At 41.0% G+C, this 22,525-nt stretch overlaps 1 protein-coding gene across 4 annotated transcripts in view; it reads left to right on the plus strand.

The window, feature by feature from the left end:
* Positions 1-22,525, plus strand: part of Arhgap26 (Rho GTPase activating protein 26) — a 369,188-nt gene that overhangs the window by 210,824 nt on the left and 135,839 nt on the right. For all 4 annotated transcript variants that reach the window (XM_051201017.1, XM_051201020.1, XM_051201018.1 and 1 more), the window contains exons 13-14: positions 10,683-10,748; positions 13,957-14,031. In XM_051201017.1, the coding sequence (XP_051056974.1) occupies positions 10,683-10,748; positions 13,957-14,031 (141 nt within the window). The remainder of the gene's footprint in view (positions 1-10,682; positions 10,749-13,956; positions 14,032-22,525) is intronic.

The following is a 22,525-nucleotide window of genomic DNA, read 5'->3' on the forward strand; positions in this document are numbered from 1 at the left end:
TTTTCTATGTAGTCTTATGCAGCCTATCCCGTGAGACTAGAAGAAATTCTATCAGCCATCTCCAGCATCTCACCTATCAGAGTCTTGGCTGCTGTGGAATCACAGCATGTTCATTCTCTTCGAATCTCCATATTAGAATCATCAGTGCTTCCTCAAGTGCCTGTGCCCAGTGCTGGGTGTGCCAGGGCCACATGCTTTGAAGTCTCTAACTTCTCAGGGTCAGGCCATTAATGTGCTATGCTGGCATCACATAGATATTCTGGAACAAGTAGAACTACTCTCTGATGTCCCTCTGGTATATGCTCTCACTCCTTAGGCTGTCAATCAAATCAGAATCCTTCATGGTGCTTTATTAAAGCTTGTCTTGATTTATGAGACAAGATGGAAGGTCAGGAAAAGAGATGAGCAGGGATGCATTTCCATCTCTCCATTTGCCTGGTTTTGTCCCTCTGATTCTAGATTCTCTACGTCTCTATGCTTTGGCTCCCCTTGATCCACCAGACAGAGAACAGATGTATTCTTGAAGATCACTGTGGAAACCTTAGTGGTTAGCATGGGCACTGTTTTTAAAAATCTTCTATACCCTTCAGCCTTTATTATCAAAGGTCCACATTCTCATGAAAATAGTAAAGGACAGGAAAGGGATTCCCCCTCTCCCTTGCTTCCAGTCAGTCACCTTCGACCTTTTACTGTTAGAACACCCACAGTAGAGAGGCAGGAGGAGGCAACCATTGGTAACAATGATCCCTTTGGGATCAGAGCCATCCAAAGGCTGCCAGGTCTCCCCTGTTGGGTAGCTTATAAATAGAACATTTCCCCTTTTAAACCTGAGAAGGGTGGAAGCATTAATGGGCACAATGCCTGGCCTCCTGTGCACTGGTCCACGAGGCAATCAGCTGAGGTGTACCTTCCCCTCCGGCTTTCCATCCTGCTTGCCAGGGGTGGCCTGAGGCAGACTTCTCCATGCTGCCTGCTCCCTCAGTGCCCTCTTGGCCCTTGTTTTCCCTCCTGGTCCATGCAGGTTTCTGTGGCATTCCCTTTCGTTTTTCTGAGGCTCAGTTAGAGTCAGGCAAGGGACTGTGCAGGTCCTGGCTCTCTGCATTTTGCCTTTTATTAGGAATCCTGTGACATGGTTGTTGTAGCTGCATTTAACTAGAATTATATTCAGTAAAGCAGTGATGCCTTAACTCTAGAGTGGATTAGCTATGGGTAGAGGCTAGAGAGAGGGGGAAATACTCTTCAGCTACCTTATGTTCCCAGCTGTTGTGTGTGATGAGACCATCTTCCAGGGCAGTGTTGGCAGTGGGACTCCTTGAACTTGCCAACAGGGATTTTTGAACTTACCCAGGCAGTCAGAAGCCTTTTTGCTTATCCTGGAAGACAGTTCAGAAATCCATTCTTAGCTTTAGACTGACAGAGGCAGCCAGCATGCCACTTTGCCATGGCCTAATGTTCGCCTTTTCCTTGTGATACAGGCTCTGTATTGACAACAGGCTGCAACCTGGACTGGTAGGGACTACCTCCTGACACCCCAGGTTGGGCCTCAGACAGACAGAATGGTATAGGGCCCTCTATACCTCTTTGACCCTTGAAGGAAGGGATATTTGAGCTAGAGGTTGAAAAATTGTCCCTACTGTCACCAAGTCAAGGCTTTCAATTATTATAGTTAATGTCTATTGAATTCTTACTACATATGGGACAGTGTGCTAAGTGTTTGACATATACTATATTAGTTGATCATCATTATAAGAGCCATACAAGGGAATAAGGGAAGATAGTTTTATTGCCCTCATTTACAGATATTTGAGGCTTTGTCTAGGTGCGTACTTGCGGTGACTCGTTATTGCTTCCCACCCTGATCAAAGATTTCAGATTATACATCTTACCACACATGTGTAAGGGTCAGCAGAGGCTATGAGGTTTCAGTTGGGATAGTGTTGAGTCACATATAGGAGTTTAAACTCTGAAATACCACAGAATCCCAGTGCCATTGCTATAATGTGCAACCTTGGGAAATGCCAGGCCTCAGTTTATTTGTAGGAGGGACTGATTTTAGCACATACCTCTTGACTTCCCAGGTAAATTAAGTACAATTGGGGTAGATAGCCATTGCCTAGTGGCAGCAGTTCCCATTGTTAAGTATGGCTTTTTTGCTGTTGTTATTATTAGTAGTAGTCACATCCTTATTCTCTTAGGTCTGTGTCCATCTCTCAACTTCCTTAGAGTGTCATCACAGGCATTGCTCATTTAGTTTCCCTAATTCCTTCATCTGAAAGGTGAGGAAGGTAGATAAATGAAGGCTGTCCATCACACAGCCAGTATGTGCTGGCACCAAATCTGAGGCTTTTGAGTCTGCATGCCATTTCTTTTTCCACCTTTGCTGCCTCAAAATTTATGGTAACAACAACAACAAATGCCAGCAGTACCTGGGGCATCTGGGGGTAGAATGTAGTTTTTAAAAGGCAGGAGACAGTGTCCCCATAGGCAGAGCCATTTGGCTCTGTGTTTGAAATACTTCTGTCCTCATGGAATTTTATTGGTTCAGAAGTCAGTACAAAGCCCCAGCTCTAACTAGAAGGAATCAAGGCCAGTGGGCTAAGCCATTCTCAGGATGACAGCTCCCCTGGCAGGAGTTAATGGTCCTGATGACGCTGGGCATTGAGTGAAATCTTGTTATTTCAGTGTTGCTGTCCTGGTTTGGTGTTTTAAGCCCTACAGAGGAACATTCTATCTAATAGAAGGCGTGTAACCCTCAGCTGTGCTCTGCAACAGCTGACATGATGCTACCTGGGCCTCCTAACTCTTACTGAGAACTGGACCTCCTTTTGCAGCTGTCCTAGGGATTCCTTGATTTAGACAGAGAGCTGAGAGGTGTATTTCAGGCAGGGGAGTGATTTTTCTTTTCCTTCTATTTATGTTTCTTTCATTACCATATCTCTCTTTCAGCTCATTTTTCTGTTTGTCCCCAGAAACTAGAAAGGAGGGTCAGTGGAGAGGAAGTTTTGATTGTCAGGATTGTTGCCTCAGGGCCAGGCCATGAATGGCACCTGTGTGTGCTTCCTGACTTGTTCTTTGAATGCATGCACAGGTTCCATTGTATTAAGTCAGCTGTTCATCCCTTAAGGGTGTGCTGAGTGTTGAGAACCTTTGGTCTATTGTTTCTTCGTCTTCTGGCTGGACAAATATGAATTGTACTTTTTTCTTCATCCAGAAAACATTTATTGAAATAAAAAGCACAAGTAGGCCCTCATAAAGCTGGTACTATTTTAAAATTTTCAAGGGAAAATTTTAACTGATATATAAAAAATACAAAGTGTGCACATTAAATGGGCCACCACGATTTGTATACATTGTTTAATATGGAGGCTATGCTCTATAGAGAGATTGACAACAAACTGTAAATAATTAGATCTGGGTATACTTTCTGGTAGAGGCAAGTCCCATGAAGAAATATGAACTAGGGGCCAGAGAATCAGGAAAAGGCACTTAGGTCAGATGGCTAGAGACTCTTAGGAAGTGACTTGTGGGCAGAAACCTGGAGAAAAAAGCGAAGGATACATGTCAGAAGTTGATAGATTAGTATTGCCAACAAAACGGCCAACCACATACAAATACTCCAAGAAGTAGGGAATAAATGGATTTCTAGGGATATTAAAAGGGACCATTAGGACTGGATGGGAGGAAGTCCAGAGGATAGTGGGGCAGTAGGATAGACCTAGATCAGTGAGATCATGAGATAAAAATTGTATTCTTAGCAGCAGACAAGCCCCTTGAGAGAGGGAGTTCTCAACCTGTGGGTCATGTCAAATATCTTACATATTATATATTTACATTGAGATTCATAACAGTAGCAAAATTATAGTTATGAAATAGCAACAAAATAATTTTATGGCTGGGGCTCATCACAACATGAAGTGTATTAAATGGGCAGAGCATCAGCAAGGTTGAGAACCACTGTATTAAAGGGACATAGAATCAAGAAGGGTGAGAACCACTGTCCTAGAGCATTGTAATGAGATGAGGTGGATGACCTGTGCTGATTGTCATTTAAAGAGTTGACCCTGGAGGTTGGTAAAGAATAGACTATAGGAGACAAAGGTAGAAATATCTAGGAGATGAGTACAGCAGTCCAGGAAATGGATTCTATAGGCTTGGGCTCTGGTATTAGTTTTAAGTATAGCAGGGGGTGGCTGGGTACTTCATGTGTTTTTAGGTTATTACATACAGGATTGACTGATGGATCGGATATAGGTGTAAAGTGGATGTCGGTGATAAAAACAAACAAGGATAATGCTACTGGAACAGAATATCTTGGTGTGAGAATATACCACCTACCATCTCATTCTTTAGTTGGTTTGAGTATAGCATCAGCTTGGGGTATGTGAGACATTAGCTCACATATGTTTCTTGTGTGTCATCTTTACTGCTTGCTTTTAGGTATACATATATCACTGTCATTATTATCATTTTTCTTTAAAGTAAGTTCTTTTTAAACCTTCACTTAAGAAGTAAATATATCATGCAGTATGTTTTTATGTCAAATGGATTTCTAATACTCATTACTTAGACACTTAGCTCTAAGAAATACATGTAGACTTCTTGGAATCATTCCATATACCACAGTGGCATAAGCTCATATTACATATTAAGACCCAGTACTTATGGATCCTTCATATCATGTAGGGAAGGTACTGGTCTAGATGCTAACAGTTGATTAACTTAGTAATCATTTTTGTCTCTGGCAATGATAGTTTGGGGTACAGGATTCTTTCCAAAGGGTTCCCCACCTACCAAAGCACAACATGTAGGAGGAGGCTCAGGATTTGTATTACAAGTATACCTTACTTCTTTTGAACCCCTGGAAATGGTACAAGAGAAAGGGCAGGATCCAGAAACCAGATCCCTAGTTCTCTAACTTTTCTGGCTGTTGTGTGAATGACAGTAGAAAATAGTATAGAAAAGAATGAACCCAGAATCAGGCTGGGTTAAAATTGTGGTCCCTTTCCTTACTGACCCAGTGACCTTACAAAAGGTCCTTCACCAACTGAACCTAAGTTTCCTGTGTGAGGAATAAGATGGTGATGGTGATGATGATGGAGATGGAGATCATGATGATGATGATACGCTTTTAATGCATAGCCCCAAGCAGTGCAGTCTGCCTTAGTAAGTATTGGCTACTATTAGCATTGTTACCACTTAGCCTTATGAGTTTGGTTTTTCTCACCATTAAAATTTAGCAGACATGTTGGGAAAATCAAATCAGCTGTTGCATATTAATTTATTTTCTAAAACTGTAATGTATTATCCCTCATTAGTGTGAAAGCACAGCAAGCAGTTATTAGTGAGAAGAGTCACAATATTTGCCCCCATGGGATTATCATAAGAATCTCATGAATGTGGGTACAAAAACTCTAGGCCCCTGGGTCTTCATACAATTTCAGAAGGGGCATGAACTTCATTAGCCCTCCCTATGAATATGCAAGTGTTCCCTCACACACAATTTGTGTGTGTGTGTGTGTGTGTGTTTTAGTATCACTCTGTTGATATAAGAAGGAAATCATTAGATCAGTCCACTACAAAAATTAACCTTTAAATCCTCACAAAGGATGAAAAAGCCAAAGACATGAAGCTTAAATAGCCCCCCACTCTCATAGGGTTTATCTCTTGGAATACAAAAGGTCGTTTTGACTATGCCATTCTGCCCCTCAGCAACTCCTCTTGATTCAGTTGCTAATTTATCTAATCATGAATCCAAAGTGAAAAGATTCTCTCCTCCTTTCTCATTTCATGTTCATCACTATAGTACACAGGAGTGAGATACAATAGTAAATGGAATTAATATGTAGAGATGTTTATGAACCATTGTCTTCATGATTGCATATTTTAATATGGTACTTGCCATTATTCTTCACAGAGTCATGTAAATAAATATGAATCTGACAGCTATGCTATCTATTCTGAGAGAGGTTGATGAGACACAATGGAATATTAAGTTAGGAGGGAGATTCAGGAGATGTTTTTGAGGAGTTTATACTTAAGGAGAGTTCTATATTAATTGTGCCAAGGGATTCAGGTTAGACTTATTGCTTATGCAAAGGCTGGGGAATGTGGTTGATTAGATACTGGAAGAAAGCCAGTATTGTGAGGTCCTAAGAGCTAGAGGAGCGACATTTAATGAGGCTGGAGATGCAAGCTGGTGCTGGGCCCCAACACTCTGCTGGTTCATGTTCAGGATTTGGGTTACCTCCTGAACAGTGCTAACACTGAGTTAGACTGCTAGGGCTATGTAGCTTGAATAAATGAGCTAATACTTCAAATATCATTGAAGCATCAGAGTAAGAGTGCCATAGCAGTTCCTTGAAGCAATAAATGAGTGTAAGACACTTTGGTTTTGTGTTGAAAGCCTAAAATGAGTCTAGCTCATAGAATGATAGACATACCTATGCATAGAGTTGAGTTGTTGGGATAAGGGTATATGGCATCAAACCTATTTGATGGATTGTCTCAGTAAAGACGATTAATCCTGTAAGTGTAAGAGAGCATGTGTATTCTTTTAGAGAATGAATGGATATCATTTGTTTTAGAATCCATTGGACAAGTCAAGGTTGAGAAGAGGAAACTAGTTTGATGGAATGTATCATTGAAAGATTGGAAGTAGGGAGGCAGCATGGGTTGTTGTTTTGTTAGTTTAATAAATGGGGACAACAGGGTAATAGAAAGATAGTAGAAAGATAGTAGGAAACAAGAAGAAATATGAAGAGACTAGCTCAGAGGTTGTTGCAGTCACCCTGGAAAGCAGATAATAGAGGTAAGATTGCTATGGATGAGAAGAGATGTTGTTCTGCTCCCTGTATGCCCTCTGGTCCTGAACACAGCTGTAGTATTAATTCTTTTGCTCCCAAAGGAGAAGTTCCTTCAGGACACAGGCAGAGCAAGTCAGTAGTCAAGTTTTATTTCAGCCCTTAAGAAAGCTGGAGTACTTCCTCCAGAATGGGAGTTTACCAATTGGTGCAGTGGCCTCAAAGGGATAGTCTTCTCAGAGTATGTCCTCTCTCACAGTTCATTTTGGTAGTTAGATGTATTCGATGTTAGAATGTGTTTAAATATGTAACTCCTCAAATCTGAGAAGCTGTCTAGGGAAAAGTGCCTTGCAGATGCCCCTCAGGGGTTCTTTCAGAGGAGACTGGGGGTTCTTGATGAGGCCACCTTTGTTGTTTTCTCTACCCCTGCAATTCCTCTTATCAGGCCAGCTTGGGTGCCTCATACTCCTTGGCAAGCCCTCTTAATTTACTCAGTGTTTTAACTCTAGCATTCCTTTTCCTTGTATTGGAAACACTATAGTGATGGAGGGAGCTAGACAACATTGAGAATCATTAAGAGAGCACGATGAAAAGTTGGTGATTCTTTGGATATGTAAGCACAGTGGAAAGGAAGGGAACTGCTCATGTTTTGTTAGAGTTGTCACATACACACACCACCACCACCACTGCCACCTACAGTTTTTTAAAGATGAAAAGTTATTTCAGGTAAGGCACCAGAAGCTTACCTCAGTGGGTTTTATTTATTTATTTATTTTTATTTCATACTACAACAGTGGTAATTATATTAGAACTGTGTCTTCTATCTGTCCCACCAGTTTCCATCTTTTAGGCAAGAAAATGGATTGATTGTACCTTACCTTGTGTTGTTCTTATCATCCCACTATAGTATAGCAATTCTGATTCACCTACCTCCTCCTCTTGGAGTTCATATTGGCAACCTAAACCCTCATCACTGTCAGGTACCCTTCTGGGTTTGTCCTGAGATGCACCAAGCTAACTGAGCATGTGCCTGCCTCTCCTGTTTCCACATATCCTCACAGTGCTTTTGCAAAGTGGAGTTGTGTGACCCTGACTCTTTCCTTTCTCTAAAATGGAGAGATAGAAACAAGGCTTCAAAGGTTGTGATGAAAGTTTGGATGGCAGCACCTTTTTAACTTGGGAGGTCAGCCTGTGTCTTCTGTGTGTAGTCTGCCAGCATTAATTATAATACATTGGTGTTAGCTGCTGATGTAAACCTGGGTCCAAGAAACTTGATGTTGAGGGAGGATGAGAAGCCAAGTTTTAACTGCATCACAGGATGCTGAGCCTGGGAGCCACAGATAGTACATCAACTCATTGCCAGTCAAATTAAGGGAATGATGCAAACCTAGTAGATATTTAATGAGAGATTATTTCTAGGGATTATAAGGATACAGAAATTGCAAATAAATCCCTGACCTTTTCTGAGCCTTGGCTCAGTGAATGGGCTGAATCACCTGCCTGGAGGGATTAAGGACAGCTGCATCCATCTGGCGGGCTACTTTCTCAGTCATTTGCAAACTGCTCCAAGGTGATAGTGTTCCAGACCTTTTAGTGGGAATTCGCTTTGCAGACTAGATCTCAGTGGCTTAGATTAGGAACCCAATGGGCCAAAATCAGAGCTAATGTTCTGCTTATGTATACATTGGGGTCCCTGTCACATCAGTGATACTTAGTCCAAAGTTAAATAACATGTAGTTGTTAATTATTAGTGACACAGTCATGATGTCAGCAGGAAATTCAAGTTGATGAGAGTAGAATCCAAATTCTCTCTCTCTCTCTCTCTCTCTCTCTCTCTCTCTCTCTCTTTCTCTCTCTGTGTGTGTGTGTGTGTGTGTGTGTGTCCGTGTCCATCCACACATGTATAAGGAAAGAGACAGAGGACAAAGTGACAGATGGAAAACTACGGGGGAGTGATAGTGCCATAACTTGTGTCAGTTTAGTTTACAGGTTTAGAACAACGGTTGCCAAACTATATTTTGTGAATTCTTGGGAATCTTGTTTGGTGTGGGTTCCATTTCTTAACATAATTTTATCTGTTGACAAAATTAGGTGGGTAATACAATATACAACTGTAATAAACTAGGCTTAGCAGAGTTATCCTGAGCTCCTGTTTGGCTCCGCAGCATGTAAATGCTATGTACGTTTGACAACTAAGATACACCGATAAATACAGCATTACCTGTGTAAACTGTAGGACATTTTAATTTAACTTGGTGTAAAGGGAGTTTGCTTGCTTTTAACAAATTGGAAAAATGGGACTAGCATACAGAAAACTTATCTGAACATTGGCTTGATTTTTTTCTGGATGTATCTGGGAAGTTCCATTACATTTTCTTTCTTACATGCTCCACTTGACTAGAAATGACTCTTACTTCCTAGTTGTCCTGGTGGGTCATCTAAGCACTGGGGCCTTCTCTCTCAGTTGCCAAGTTCTTTCCAATTTTCCAAAACTTTTGTTGATGTTACTGGGGTAAGGAAGTGGTTTTTATCCAAGATGAAGTTCATCTATGTTTAGAAGGAAACCGTGTTCACAATCCTGTTCTTAAAACATCCAAGTTCAGAATCCATCTCACCAGCTCTCAGTATTCAGTGCACAATGGGAGCTCTTCCTCCCCAGACTTCTGACCCCCGTCCTTTGGAAAGATACTCTGAAGCGCTTCCCATAAAACAAAGTAAAGGTTTCCACTCACTACAAAATAACAATTATTAATATTTTGGAAAATTCCTTAAGGATAAAAAGATAATTCCCTGCCTGACACATATGTTCCCAATGGCTGTGTTTTGAGTACTTCATGTAAGAATGCGAATTGCCCCCTGCACATGAAAAGATGCCTAGTGTCTTTAGTGATCAAATGCAGAACAAAGCCACAGCAAGAAAACTCTGATACCACCAGGATAGCTATGATGAAAAGAGACAATACCAGCGATGTTCAAGGAGAAAAGCTGATTCATTCCTATAAGCTCTGTGCATTGTATTGCTGAATAACCAAAGCTTAGGTTGAGGTTCTGTGGGTGGCCAGCCTCTTTACTGCTACAGTTTTCCCTGGGAAGAAAAATTGTTCCTATGGGTTGTTTCATTTCCTGAGTGGTGCTGGTAGGTATTGGAGCAGATCGAGGACCCTTTGCTGGTGTGCCATGGAGAATGACTCTATTGCTTCTGGGGCTTGGGTAGCTTCTTTGTCCTTAGCTCTTCCAATGTTCCACTGGGTCACTTTTTTTTCTTCTTCTTCTTTTGCCTTCATTTTTCCCTTGCTTTTCCAAAATTTTTTAGTCACCAGAATAGAATTATACTTTAATTCAAGGTCATATTTAAAGTATTTGGAGCAAGTAGCCACATGTTAACTCGGCAACTTTGGTCATAGTTAGCTTTTCTAAGCCTCAGTGTTTTCATCTGTAGCATGGGGCTAATAATACTGTAAATTCCAGAGGATTTGCTGGAGTTAAGAGATGTAATCTAGGTAAAGTACTTTCCCAGTTTGTTTTAAGGCACTTCACATTTCCTTTATGGAGCAGACTCCAAATAGTTATTCCTGTGGCTTCAACTGGAAAGTGTCCTTCACTCTCTGCTACCATTTCCTGTTAGAAACTGAGGTTAGCGCCAAAGCTCCTGTGAGAACTAAGATAATACACGCAGAACACTTAGCACCTATCTGGCATATGGTAGGCTCTCTGTCAGTATACCTATTTTTAAATTATTGCTTTACTTTTACTCATTTATCTTCATATGGGAAAGGGGAGAGAGCCTGTGACCACAACATATGGTGGGTTTCCAGTATGTAACCCTTACAGTGAGCTGATTTGCACAGGCAGGGTCTGACTGTACTTTTCTTGTTCCTTCAGCTGCACAGTTGGACAGCATCGGCTTCAGCATAATAAGGAAATGCATCCATGCGGTGGAAACCAGAGGTACAGTAGTCTAACAGATGGCCTTGTTCTCATGGAAGGTCACACATCTGTGAGGCAGCAGACTTCTACCTGCTGCTGCTTCTGATTTTCAGTCACTCATTAACTCTTTCTGTGCCACTGGTGTTTCTACAGGTCACCTTGGTGTGAAGCAGAGGTTCTCCACCCATTTCATGTCATCTATCTCTGGTTAATCACGAGAATGTCTTACATGTATATAAATAGAATTCTTGGGCTTATGGAAACTCGGTTATTATTAAAAATAATTGAAAGTATAGCTGTAACAGACTGGAAGATATGCTTCTGCATTAACAAGCTTGGTAATAACTTATAGTGATTGGTCTCATATCTGACATAATCTGGAAATTACAATATTGTATACCTTTACCATTGTAAGGAGTTACAAAAATATCTGTGATTTTAGGCCGTGGTGCAGGTACGGAGAATGCCACTGTAATTTGTTGTCTCATTCATAAGGGAAGGAAATGTGCAATGTTTTTCCGTCTAGTTTATAGTTCCCTGGACTCTGCGGGGATGATTATCTTAGAGTCTGTGAACCCCAAGTGAAGTATCTTTGCTCTGCAGACCTGAACCTGAGAACCATCAAGGACAGAGAAGGAAGGGCTAGGTACCTACTCCACATTGGCATTTCCTAGGTCTATTGGAGCAGGTCTATTGAGATAGGGGATGCTATATGTTTACTGTATGTAGTCCCTCACAAGCCAGAGAGTCCTGAGTTCTGGTACTATAGAGTCATAAGTGATCCTTTGTAACTCTGAGGAAAGGTGTTAGCCATCTCTCCACAGAGAGTGATCAGAACCATTGTTAGAGATTGAGTCTATTTATTCTTCAGCCTTCTACCTACTTTCTCCCTTTTATTGGTTTGAAAGAAATTATGTCTTTTAAAGAAGAGTGGTAACCTTACTAGTGGGGTAATAGAAAGGGAAAGGGAGATGCACACACACACACACACACACACACACACACACGGGAAGGGGGCAGGTAGGGACAAAACATCTTGAGTTCCTGTGCCTATGTGACTTATTAGGGCTCTTTTTCCAAAGAAGTTACTTTAACATGTAGAAGCAGGGTTTTGTTGTTGTTATTTTGTTGTTGTTGTTAATATTTGATTATTTCTTCTTGACCTCCTTTAGCAAAAAAAGTAAGATAGGTTGACAGTAGTACATAAGATATACTGGAAAATGCCAGGTAGACATAATTGGAAAGTGAACTTGGAAAATAAAATGTTCTCATGTTGAACCAAAAGAATGCTTATACAGTGATGTGGTTAACATGTAAAGTCAGGAACCAATGGAATGCCTCAAACTTTGGTTAAATCAAAGGTGGTTCACTCGTATAGTAAAATATTGTGAATCACTAAAATAGACATATGTTTTTTAGGGGTGAAGGGTAGATATGGAGGGACTGAGAGGTGAGTGGGACTGGGGTGCATGATATGACATTTCCAAAGAATAAATAAGGAATTATGTTTAAAATAAAAAAGAAGTATGTTTTTTAAGATCCCATATTTTTGTATTATGTGAAAATACAACTTATAAGTGAACAGCTGGCCTGCTTGAGCCCATTCCGTGGCGTCCATGCAGAGGTCATCCTCTGCACGGGTCTCAATGTGGTAATATTGACTCTCCATTTTAGCAGGCTTATGTTTCTAAGGTAATTTTGAAGAGTTTAAGTTTGCTTTTTATTTTAAAAGAAAAGGATACATCAGTGTGTTACTCTCTAATCCTACTGCTCAGAGGGCTGAGAGATTAGAGCATTGAGAGTTAAAGACCAGCCTGGGTTATAGAGTAAGACACTGACTCAGAAAAGACAAAAATAAGGAAAGGGAAGGAGAACAAGGAGAATAGTTATGGTTCACAAAGGCAGAAGCACATACACACAAACTTAAGGCAGGCTGTGTGCTCACCCTTTTTTTAGCAGCCCAAGCCAAGAGGGAAGCCTAGTCATTTAAAACTCTTGTCAGGGCCCATGATCATTGTAACCCAGCATCTTGTAAGTCTTGTAGGCCACTATAAGAAGTGCTGAATAGGATGTACACATAAGAATCCATTGGGATGTATTAAGAGAAATGGCACGAGCTTACTTTCACATTCAGAAGTTCACAAGGGAACTGGAGAGGCAGCACACCAGTTTCTGAGAGGTTCTAGATGTGATGGGACTTGGGCCAACAAGAGGAAAGCCATTTTTAGTCACTTGGTCTAAATTATCTCCTATTGGTATTGAGGAGATAGATCATCAGTAAAGTATGAGGTCTAAATTCATCCCCTAAACCTAAGAAAAATGCTGGTCATGGTGACACACACTTGAATCTTAGTACTGGAGAGGCATAACATGAACATCCCTGGGGCTCACTGACCACCATGTGAACTTGAGTTGATGATCTCTAGGTCAATGAGAGACCCTGTCTCAAAGAAGGTGGGTCAATGAGAGACCCTGTCTCAAAGAAGGTGGATAGCTTTCTGGAGGATGACACCTGAGGTTGTCCTCTGGCTGCCATATGCAAGTATATGCATGTGGACCCATACACATGAATGGTCACAGACATTCACATATATTCACACATGCATACAGATTGCCTTCTTCTGTAAGTGGCACAGTGGTACTCTGATCCATGCATTTTAGGAAACAGAAGTTCCATAATGTGAGTTGTTCTGTCTTTAAGTATTTCCAAGTATACACTTTTGCTCTAACTGTGATGGGCTTTCTAATTTCTCAATCTTGACTACTATTCCCTAAGATGGAAAACATTCTTGCACTTCAGTATTTTTATGCTGTGTGTAAAAATAGAAAGTCATTTATCTTTTTCTGTGAATGTTTTTTTTTTTTAAAGTTATGTCATTTTGGATTTTTAAATGTAAAAAGTTGGCTAATTACACTATCTTTAAAATATTGCATTTTACATCTTTAAAAATCCTCATCTGCTGCCTTTGGCAAGAGAGGAGGCAAGTATCTTTCCCACAGATGATCAGGCTAAGGTGAGGGCTGGAGTGTGCAGCACATCCGTGAGTCCTAGACAGCTGTGCCAAATCCCACTCCTTTGCTAAGAGCTGAGCTGAATGACGGGACTTTAATTATGCCAGCTTTTAGAAGGACAGAGAAAATGAAGGAAAACAGAAGAACATTTGGCCTTGTTGGCCTGCATCGTGTTCTGATGCTCATCTAATTAAATCACCGTCTTTTTTCTACTCAGGGATCAATGAACAAGGTCTCTACCGAATCGTGGGGGTCAACTCCAGAGTGCAGAAGTTGCTGAGTGTCTTGATGGGTGAGTGCAGCAGTGGCTTTGCCAGGCAGGTCCTTTGGGCAGCCTACTCCAAGATTTTCAGCTTGCTAGGTAGCCTCTGGGTAGGAATCAGGATATGGAAGTGCTGATGCCCAGAAATCTACCAGGCTTGCTTGTGGCAGCTGTGGGCATTAACAGTAGAGGTTCAGAGTGGGCCTTTGTAAGACTAAAATGAAATGGCAGGACTAAACCACACCCAGTCTTCAGACTCAGCACCCTAGCCCAAGTGCTGCTTGGTCAGTTATGTGACTGCCACACCCTATTCAGTCTTTAATAGCTCATGACTCCTTCTGTCCTCTTTAGAGGTAGGTATTCAGTAGGGCACACCCTATGTCCAAGAAAGGGCATCTTTCTAGCCTGTGAGGATCTCAGGGGCCTCATGTTCCTCATACTGAGGGTATCATGTAACTCTCAGATAAAATTTTTATGTGCAGATAAAACCCAAAATTCCCTTTGCTTCTAGACTTCAAGCCCTCACTTGAGTGGTAGAGCCTCCCCTGTCCCTGGCTGATGTATAAATAGAAAGTCACTACCTCCAAATGTGCAGTGTTTGAATCAAAATCCATGAGCCAAAGTTGCCTAGGCTGCAGATACCCTGTATTTTTAGCTATGCAGCCAGCTTCAGTGAGTCACATGGATCTAAATGGCAAACAGATCAAATTTCATAGATCAGTGGCTGTTGTCCATGTCCACAAAAGCCCAAGCCTGGTACTTGTGAAGATCAACTCTTATTTAGGCCTCTGACTTGGCATTATAGGCAAGGGCCTTTCTCTTGTGTTTGTCATTTCTTTTATCATTCCGGTTTCTGCAAATAGCTTTCATATGTGCAGAAGTCTATTCCTTTATATGGGCCAGAATGAGCTACTCACTGCTGTGTTCAAAAACTCCATAGTAGTATGACTTACACCAAGACCTGCTGCTTGAAACCTTGGTATTTGGGATGTATTTCTATACTTAGTTTTCACTTTTCAGTTCAGATTTGGGATACAGTTAGTTCTTTTTTAAAATTATTTTTAAAGATAATTGTAAGATATACATATACAATGTAAAAAACAAACAAACAAACAAAAACCCACCCAATACAAATGGGTATTTTGTACTCTTTACCAAATTTCCTCTGATGATAGCATTGTACCAGGCTGCATTTCAATACCACAACCAAGATACTGGCATTTCTACAGTCAAAGTGCAGAGCATTTCCACCCCCATAATGCCCTTGTGATACCCCTTTGTCTCTACTCTCAGATTACCTCCTCACACAATCCATAACCCTGGTGACCAGCAATCTATTCCATTTTTCCTTTTAATTTTGTCACTTTGAAATTACTTGTTAGTTTTTGGGTTGTCTCTCTTTTCAGTAAGCTTAATTATTTCCAGATTTGATAAACTTGTTGTATATATCATTATTATTAATTTCTTTTTAACTACTGAATAGTATTCCATTTTATGGGCATGCCACAGTTTAGCCATTCACTCACTTCTGGGTTAGTTCTACTTTTAGGCTCTAATGAATATAGCTGCTTAAGTTTTAGACTAAAGGATTTTGTATGAGCATATGTTTGTTCTCATAGGATAAGTGCCCAAGAGTGCTATTGTTGGGCCAAATGTTGATATGGCACAATTTTAAAAAATTCTAATATAAGGAAGAATTAAGAGTTTAATAGGTGTCAACCTTCAGTGTTTCATTTCTTCTTAGGATCTGTAGCAGATTACTCAGGGTCCTGGTAGGCTAAGAGATGCATACATCTGAAAGCTGTCATGTAAACATGTGATATTAGCACCTAATGTGATCTGGATCTGGAGATGGAATAGTGAAGGATAGAGGAGAATTCAGATAGAGCGAATCTGAGCAACAGCATGGCCAGAATCTATTGATGCTGTAGGATTAGTCTTTAATATTTGAGAGAGCTACTTGAGGCTGAAAGAGGGCAGTTAGTGCTGAACACCTAAGGTGGTCTTCTTTTGTTTTGTTTGTTTTGTTTTTACTGAGGTGTTTAGTAACTTTTTGTTAAATCTCTCAAATGAAATAATGCTCTATTAAATGTCCTAAAATTTATATGCATCATGGCAAGAGTTGGGAATTGATTTAGAATAGTTCACAGAAAAAAAAAAAGGCATAAAAAGGTTTTGCTTATGTAGCTGGACCAATTTTGGTTCCATCCATACTCTGAGCCATTTCTTTTCGTTCTTCTAGTTTCTCATTGTCTGTGTCCTCTGCTGGCCTTGGCTTTGGCTTTGCTCTTTCTGGGAATGTCCCAGATAGACCCAGGCATTGCAGTCCTTGGAGCTTGCATTATTCAGAAGAGTGCCTTTTGTCTGAAAGTTTTGGCAGAAGGCCGTGGGGAGGACTTTGATTGGCTAGCGTGGGCCATTCACATGATAAACTTTTCATTTTGGAGCTAACCATATTATTCTCAACAGATGGATTTAGATGGCCTGGGGCCTGTGTCTATGTCTGGGCCTGAGGGTAAAGATGGGGTTAGTCCACAGAAACCCATGGACTGAGTAGGATCATTGATGAGAAAATAGCAGGGTACTTTCCTGAAGTTGTTACTGCGGTAATGAAGTGCATCTGACACTATTGTAGCAAGATTAGCTTCTTGCATTTGGTGACAGAATATGGAATATGCATATGATCATAGAAGGGCCCTAGAAGATGGTAATAGGTGAGCCAGAGAATACCTCTTCTAGGGCTAGACCAAAGAGCTGGAGCTCTGTATCCAGTATTGCATATAAAGAGATCAACAAGATGAGGCTTCAAATAGAATTCAAAGATGATAATAGGAGGCAGTACAATGTTTTAGAAGATTGCTAATCTAAAATGGTCCGCTTTGAACAAAAGAGATGTTCTGGAAGGCAGTGGTTCTAACCACTGCTCTCAGCAGCCCTCTAACACAGTACTGCACTTGCTATTTTCCTTGGTTGGCCTGGGCATAGGGAAAAGTGATCACTGCCATCTACAGAATGTCATGAAAGAGTAATAACTATCGACTGACAGTCACAAGGCCAGCTGTCTCTGCCAGGAGAACATTCCAGATAGACTGGCATCTAAACGATCCTACCAGTGGTGTGTGGGAAAGGAGTGTGTCCCGGCTTCCTTCCCTAGGATGACATGCTATGCTAAAGGCCATTGCCTACCATGTGTCACTCTCAAAGGCTTTCTCTGGGCCTTCATGTGAGCCCTACCTCTTGCAACATGAGAATGTTAACTAAAAGGTTATTTTGCTGTGCTGTTCAAGCTTCACATCCCTTTAGTCTGTGTGTCTTTAGAATGTGTCATTATGTTAGCAAAGAAATGCAAACTCAGCATTGCTGTTTTGCTCCTGCTGTGCTGTAACTTCCCTCTAGGCTAGAGTTACAGAGAACACAGGGAGGTGGCTTAAGCAGCACTGCTTCCAGTCTTCCCCTGCTATCTCCAGCCATGAACTTGCCTTCTCTGTCCCTCTGGAACCTTGAAAGTCTGCATTCCTTTCTTCTGTGTCTTCATTCCCCACACATTTTCACACACTGTCGTGAATAAAGAACAGTTGAGGACTTCTTTCTGAAGAGCTCCACTAGGACCAGGTCATTCTTTACCATGACTTTTGAGACCCAAAGCTTGCTTACATACAGTGAATGGAAACAACTCAAACTGAAGACTATCAAAGAGCAAGTAGGGGAATAGAGAGAGAAACCGCTTCAGCTTCTCCCAATGAAGAGAATAGACAGATGATGGCGGGTTCCTTGGATAGGGATAGGCCAGGTAAGGGGTTGTGTGCCATGATCCTGAATTCCCATCCTTGCCTGTTAGGATGCTGCAAGCTGTAAGACAGAGACCCCAGGTGTAAGTGCTTTTGGGTCTTTAAAAAAAGTGGCTGGGGGTATTTTGGGTTCTTAGATGCAACATATAGGAAGTAGCTAAGGTTTTTAAGTTTTGTGACTTTTTAAATCAGAAAACAAAATAACCAACTTTCCTTCTCAAATTGCCAAATATAAAACCTAGCCTTGGGGGAATGGCATGTGGGCTAATTGAAGTCCAGTAGTCACAGAGGGTAGAAGCTATATTCCCACCAAGATGTTATGGAGATAGAGAACATGGAAGACTTGTGAAGGGTTAGTAAAAAACAGCTTACAGATAACAAAACAGGCATCACTTTTCGAGTGAGACTGGGTGGTATATTTGAAGGCAGATATGTAGATAAATGCAACAAACACTCAAGCCCAGAAACAGGACCAGCACATACTTGGATCTTAGATAAAGGTCTCAGGATAATTAGCTGGACAAGGAAGTCTTTTAAACAAGTACTGTAGTACAATATGACATCTGTATGAGGGAGGATGAAATGATTTTTTTATCTGACACTACATGTGTAAAATATCGTAAAATGTATCCTAAGAACTGGCACTGTAAACCTAATAGAAAACACAGGAAAAAAAGTCTCTGTGACCTTGTGTTTAAAGAGCTTCCATAACTAGAACACAAGAAAGAACCATTACAGCAAAATATGTTAAGTTGAACTTCATTTAAATACAAAAAAATTCCCTCTAAAAATATTATTCATGGTGGACCTACTAGTGCAGCCTGTAACCTCAGCTATTTGGAAGGCTGAAGTGGGAAGATGACAAGTTCAAGGCCAGTCTGGACTAAGAGTAAATTCAAGTTTGATTTGGGCAACTTAGTATGAAACTGTTTCAAGATAAAAAACAAATAAATGAAAGATTGGTGATGTGACTCAGTGGTATATACTTACCTATCATGCATGAGGGCTAAAACTTAGTCCATGGTACTTAGAAAAAAAATTTGAAAAGTTATAGATCAGAAAAAAGTATTTATAAAAGTATGGACATAGTGATTTGTATCTAGAATATATTTTAAAAGCTCTTGATTCTTAAGACAACCACTCAATTACTAAAAATAGACAAAAAATATTGAAAAGAACAGTTGAGTAAAGAACATACACAAAGAGCAAATACCATGTGTAAAGATGACCCACACTATTACATGCATGAACAGACATCTGACATCATCAGTGAATAGTGCAACAACTTGAAAAGTGATGTACTATAGGATATCTAAAATTATAGTGACTGAGTTCTGTGTTAAGAGGGGGTGAAGCATTCTGTTGGTGGGAATGCAAATGGCCCTAACATTTTAGAAGACAATTTGATGATTTCATCCAAAGGAAAACGTTCTTATCATTTGTTCTACTCTTAGAGACTCTGATGTACTCCTGCTTGATGATGCAGCATTTACCTAAGAGATAAAAATGTGGTTCATAGAAAGCCTCTGTGCAAATGTTTGTGGTCATTTTATTCATAGCAGCCACAACTGGAAAACACCCATCTCTCCATCATCTAGGGTGTGGATAAACAAATTAGGGCACATCCAGGACACTGAATAGGACTTAGTAATACAAGTTTAAACTACTGCACATGTAACAGCGTGACTGGGTTTGAGAAGTATCATACTACGAGCAAGTGTTGCCGGAGTTACAGGTGGTGGGAGAGGAGTGAATATAGTGGAGCATCAGGAGCTCTAGGGTGACGTAATACCTGGCTTGTGGTGGTAGCTGCTTGACTATATATGAATTTTAGGAAGTGTGGAACTGCACAGTTATAGAAGAGTTAAGTATACCTCAGTAATGTTCACTTTAAAAACACACACACACAGAGAAGAGCATTCTACATTTACCCTCCTCCTCAAAACAATGCAAATTGAAACAATGAGGTAACTTCAAAACAAACAAACAAAAAAATTTCTGACTGATAAAGACCAAAGTCCAAATATCTATATGTATACACCTAGACTGATGGAGATGGGATATATAAAAAAGTGATATTAGTGGTTGAGTGTACCGTAGAAAACATTTATTGTTGAATGTATATGTATGTTTTCATTTTTTTTCTCTTTTGTTGTTGTTGTTGTTGGTGGTGGTGGTGGTGGTGTGTGTGTGTGTGTGTGTGTGAGAGAGAGAGAGAGAGAGAGCTACTGTGAATATCTGCAGTGTATATGAGTATACACCCTTGCATTTGGGTTTTTTCATTTATCACTTTACACCGTATTTTTGAGACAGGATCTCACTTCTGAACCTGCAGCTCACTGGTTCCACTAGACTGCCTGGTCAATGGACCCCAAGGGTTCTCCTGTCTCTGTTTTCCCAGTAGATTAAAGGCTCATACTTTCATGCCTACATTTTTACATAGGTACCGGTGATATGAACCCAAGTCTTTATGCTTGCATATCAAGCACTTTAACCACTATGCATCTCCCAAACCTTCATTGAGTTCCTTTCACTGTTGGTAAACCAAGTGGTTTTCAGAAACTGGTTTGGTGTGACCTTAAGACAGCTTGCGGGTAGAAGCACAGCTTCTACTCTGTGTGCCCTGGGTGTCTGGATTCATGTGGTAGTGAGTGGAAAAGCAGATCCCTGCTCATCAATCACATGCTCTCTTCAACACTGTGCTGATCTCTCTGTGTATGTTTATCTCACTAAGCTCTGTCCTGGTTGAGGAGCAAGGTGGGGAGAAATGCTCAGAGTTCTACAGACTTTGAAAACCATGCCCCAGAAATGTTCATATGCCACCAGGAAATGTCCATTAAGCAAAGGGAGCCTCAGGAAGGAAGTGTAGAAATAGGCCACTCTTTCTGGAAATGGGGTAACTGGGGTGGTTGTATGCAATTTAGTTTGGATACTAAATGAATTAAAATGGACACATTCATGTTATGATCCTTGCCTCATCAGTGCTATAAAAAACCCTTGAGCGGGACTGTAATTTGACTCTCCTCCCTGTAATGTTACTCAATACTCCTATGGTTACTGAGCCCGGAAAAGTGGAAGCTAATGATTAGTTTGCTAAATGCGGTTCATGGAACAGTTCACGACTCTCAGACCTGCCAACTGCTGCTGCTGTCACTTCATGTTCCCTTTTCTGGGGTAGAAGTTGGATTGTTCTTCAGAAAACATGTACAGTAACATTTGTCTTGAATTCAAAAACTATGAAATGTTGCAGTGCTCATGCGGTTTGGGGACAGGGGAGAGGAAGATCATGCCAAGCACAGTGCCTGGATACGTATGCCTCTACAGTCTGGTGTCTGTCTGTCTGTTTGCAGGAGGAAAACAGGGAGTGTCAGATGACAGAGAAGGAAAAGAAAGTCTCAGAGATCAGGACAATAGGAAAAGTACAATTTCAAACCTTAAAGGGCATTGGCTATAGTAGAACTTTGTGGGATTTGTCCTTTTATGAAAATGGGCCTTCCTAGCTTGTCTCATGCTTAAAGAAAGTCATATTGCCCATGGTCAAATGTCATCATTGCACAAGTGTCCCGCCTTCAGGAGTGGCAAAGTTTGTAAGCTAAAGAGCTTCTCTGCTTCTTCTTTAAATATGACAGAGGAACACCTGCACAGTAGCACACAGCTGAAATTGTGCACTCTCTTGGGAATTATCTTAAGCCATTCATGAGTATTTGACCTCATCCCACTAGGACAAATGTGGGTTCTTTCTCATCAAACAAAAAAGTGTGTCTGGTGACTCATCTCCTTTCCCAGTGGAAATACACGTAGCGCTGTAGGCAGAAACTCTTGCTTGGTGTTCAATCTTGGGAACTATTGAGAAAGAGGTAGTCGGGTTTCACTCTCTACTTACCTGGCATGCCATTTAAATAGCAAACAGGAAAACCATATCTAAACCACTGTGTGTCTTTTCTTACTCTTTCAAAAGATGGGACAACCAATTAAAGGCATACCACTTCTCTGGTTCCTTGTGATTGGTTCAGGAATGGCCCAAGATCTAAGCCAATCCAGCGACCATGAACTTAAGGACTCTTCCAAGAGACAAGGGGTGGGAGACTGGCTTGTTTGTCTAAAAAGGTGTGCCCAGGTTCAAGTGTGGAACCTGTTCCACACCCCACAGTCTATTTCTGGCTTTGTTTGGAGGCTTTCTCTGTGGCTCTACGTGGTGGCACCTGGGCCTCCCATAACCTTCCACCAGCCAGCACATCAAACTGTATCTTCTCTCCTAGAAAAGTCATGGACTTTGTGATGACTTAGAATGGGGCTGGTCCTGCATCTCCGAATCTGTTCTCAGTACCCCGGGGGTTGTGCCTTCGAGCTGTCTATCCTGACTTCACTTCCTGACCCTAGAAGGAGTAATAAAAGAGAATGTCTCAGTGGAAATGGATGCACTGTGCAGAAAGGAAAGAAAACGTGAGCTGGGCTTGCAGGACATGTCTTGCTCTTGAGGAATGGCAGGCTTTGCCCTACTGCCTCCCTTGCCCACTTGTGTATGTCCTGACCCGTCATGCCGATGACCCATGAAACTGTCCATCCTTCTGACCTCTGCCTTTTATTCTCAGCTGGTTACGTGCTTCTCAGGACAGCTACATGAACTTTCTCTTTTAGTAATGTGTTTATTTAAAATACATTTGCTTAAAGCTGTATGCTAGAAGAGGCTCAAAAGGAAACTACCAGGACCCAGCACAGTTGTGGTAGTACTCACT

The sequence above is a fragment of the Phodopus roborovskii genome, unplaced genomic scaffold, assembly GCF_943737965.1.
Source record: "Phodopus roborovskii unplaced genomic scaffold, PHOROB, whole genome shotgun sequence".
NCBI classification, from domain to species: Eukaryota; Metazoa; Chordata; class Mammalia; order Rodentia; family Cricetidae; genus Phodopus; species Phodopus roborovskii.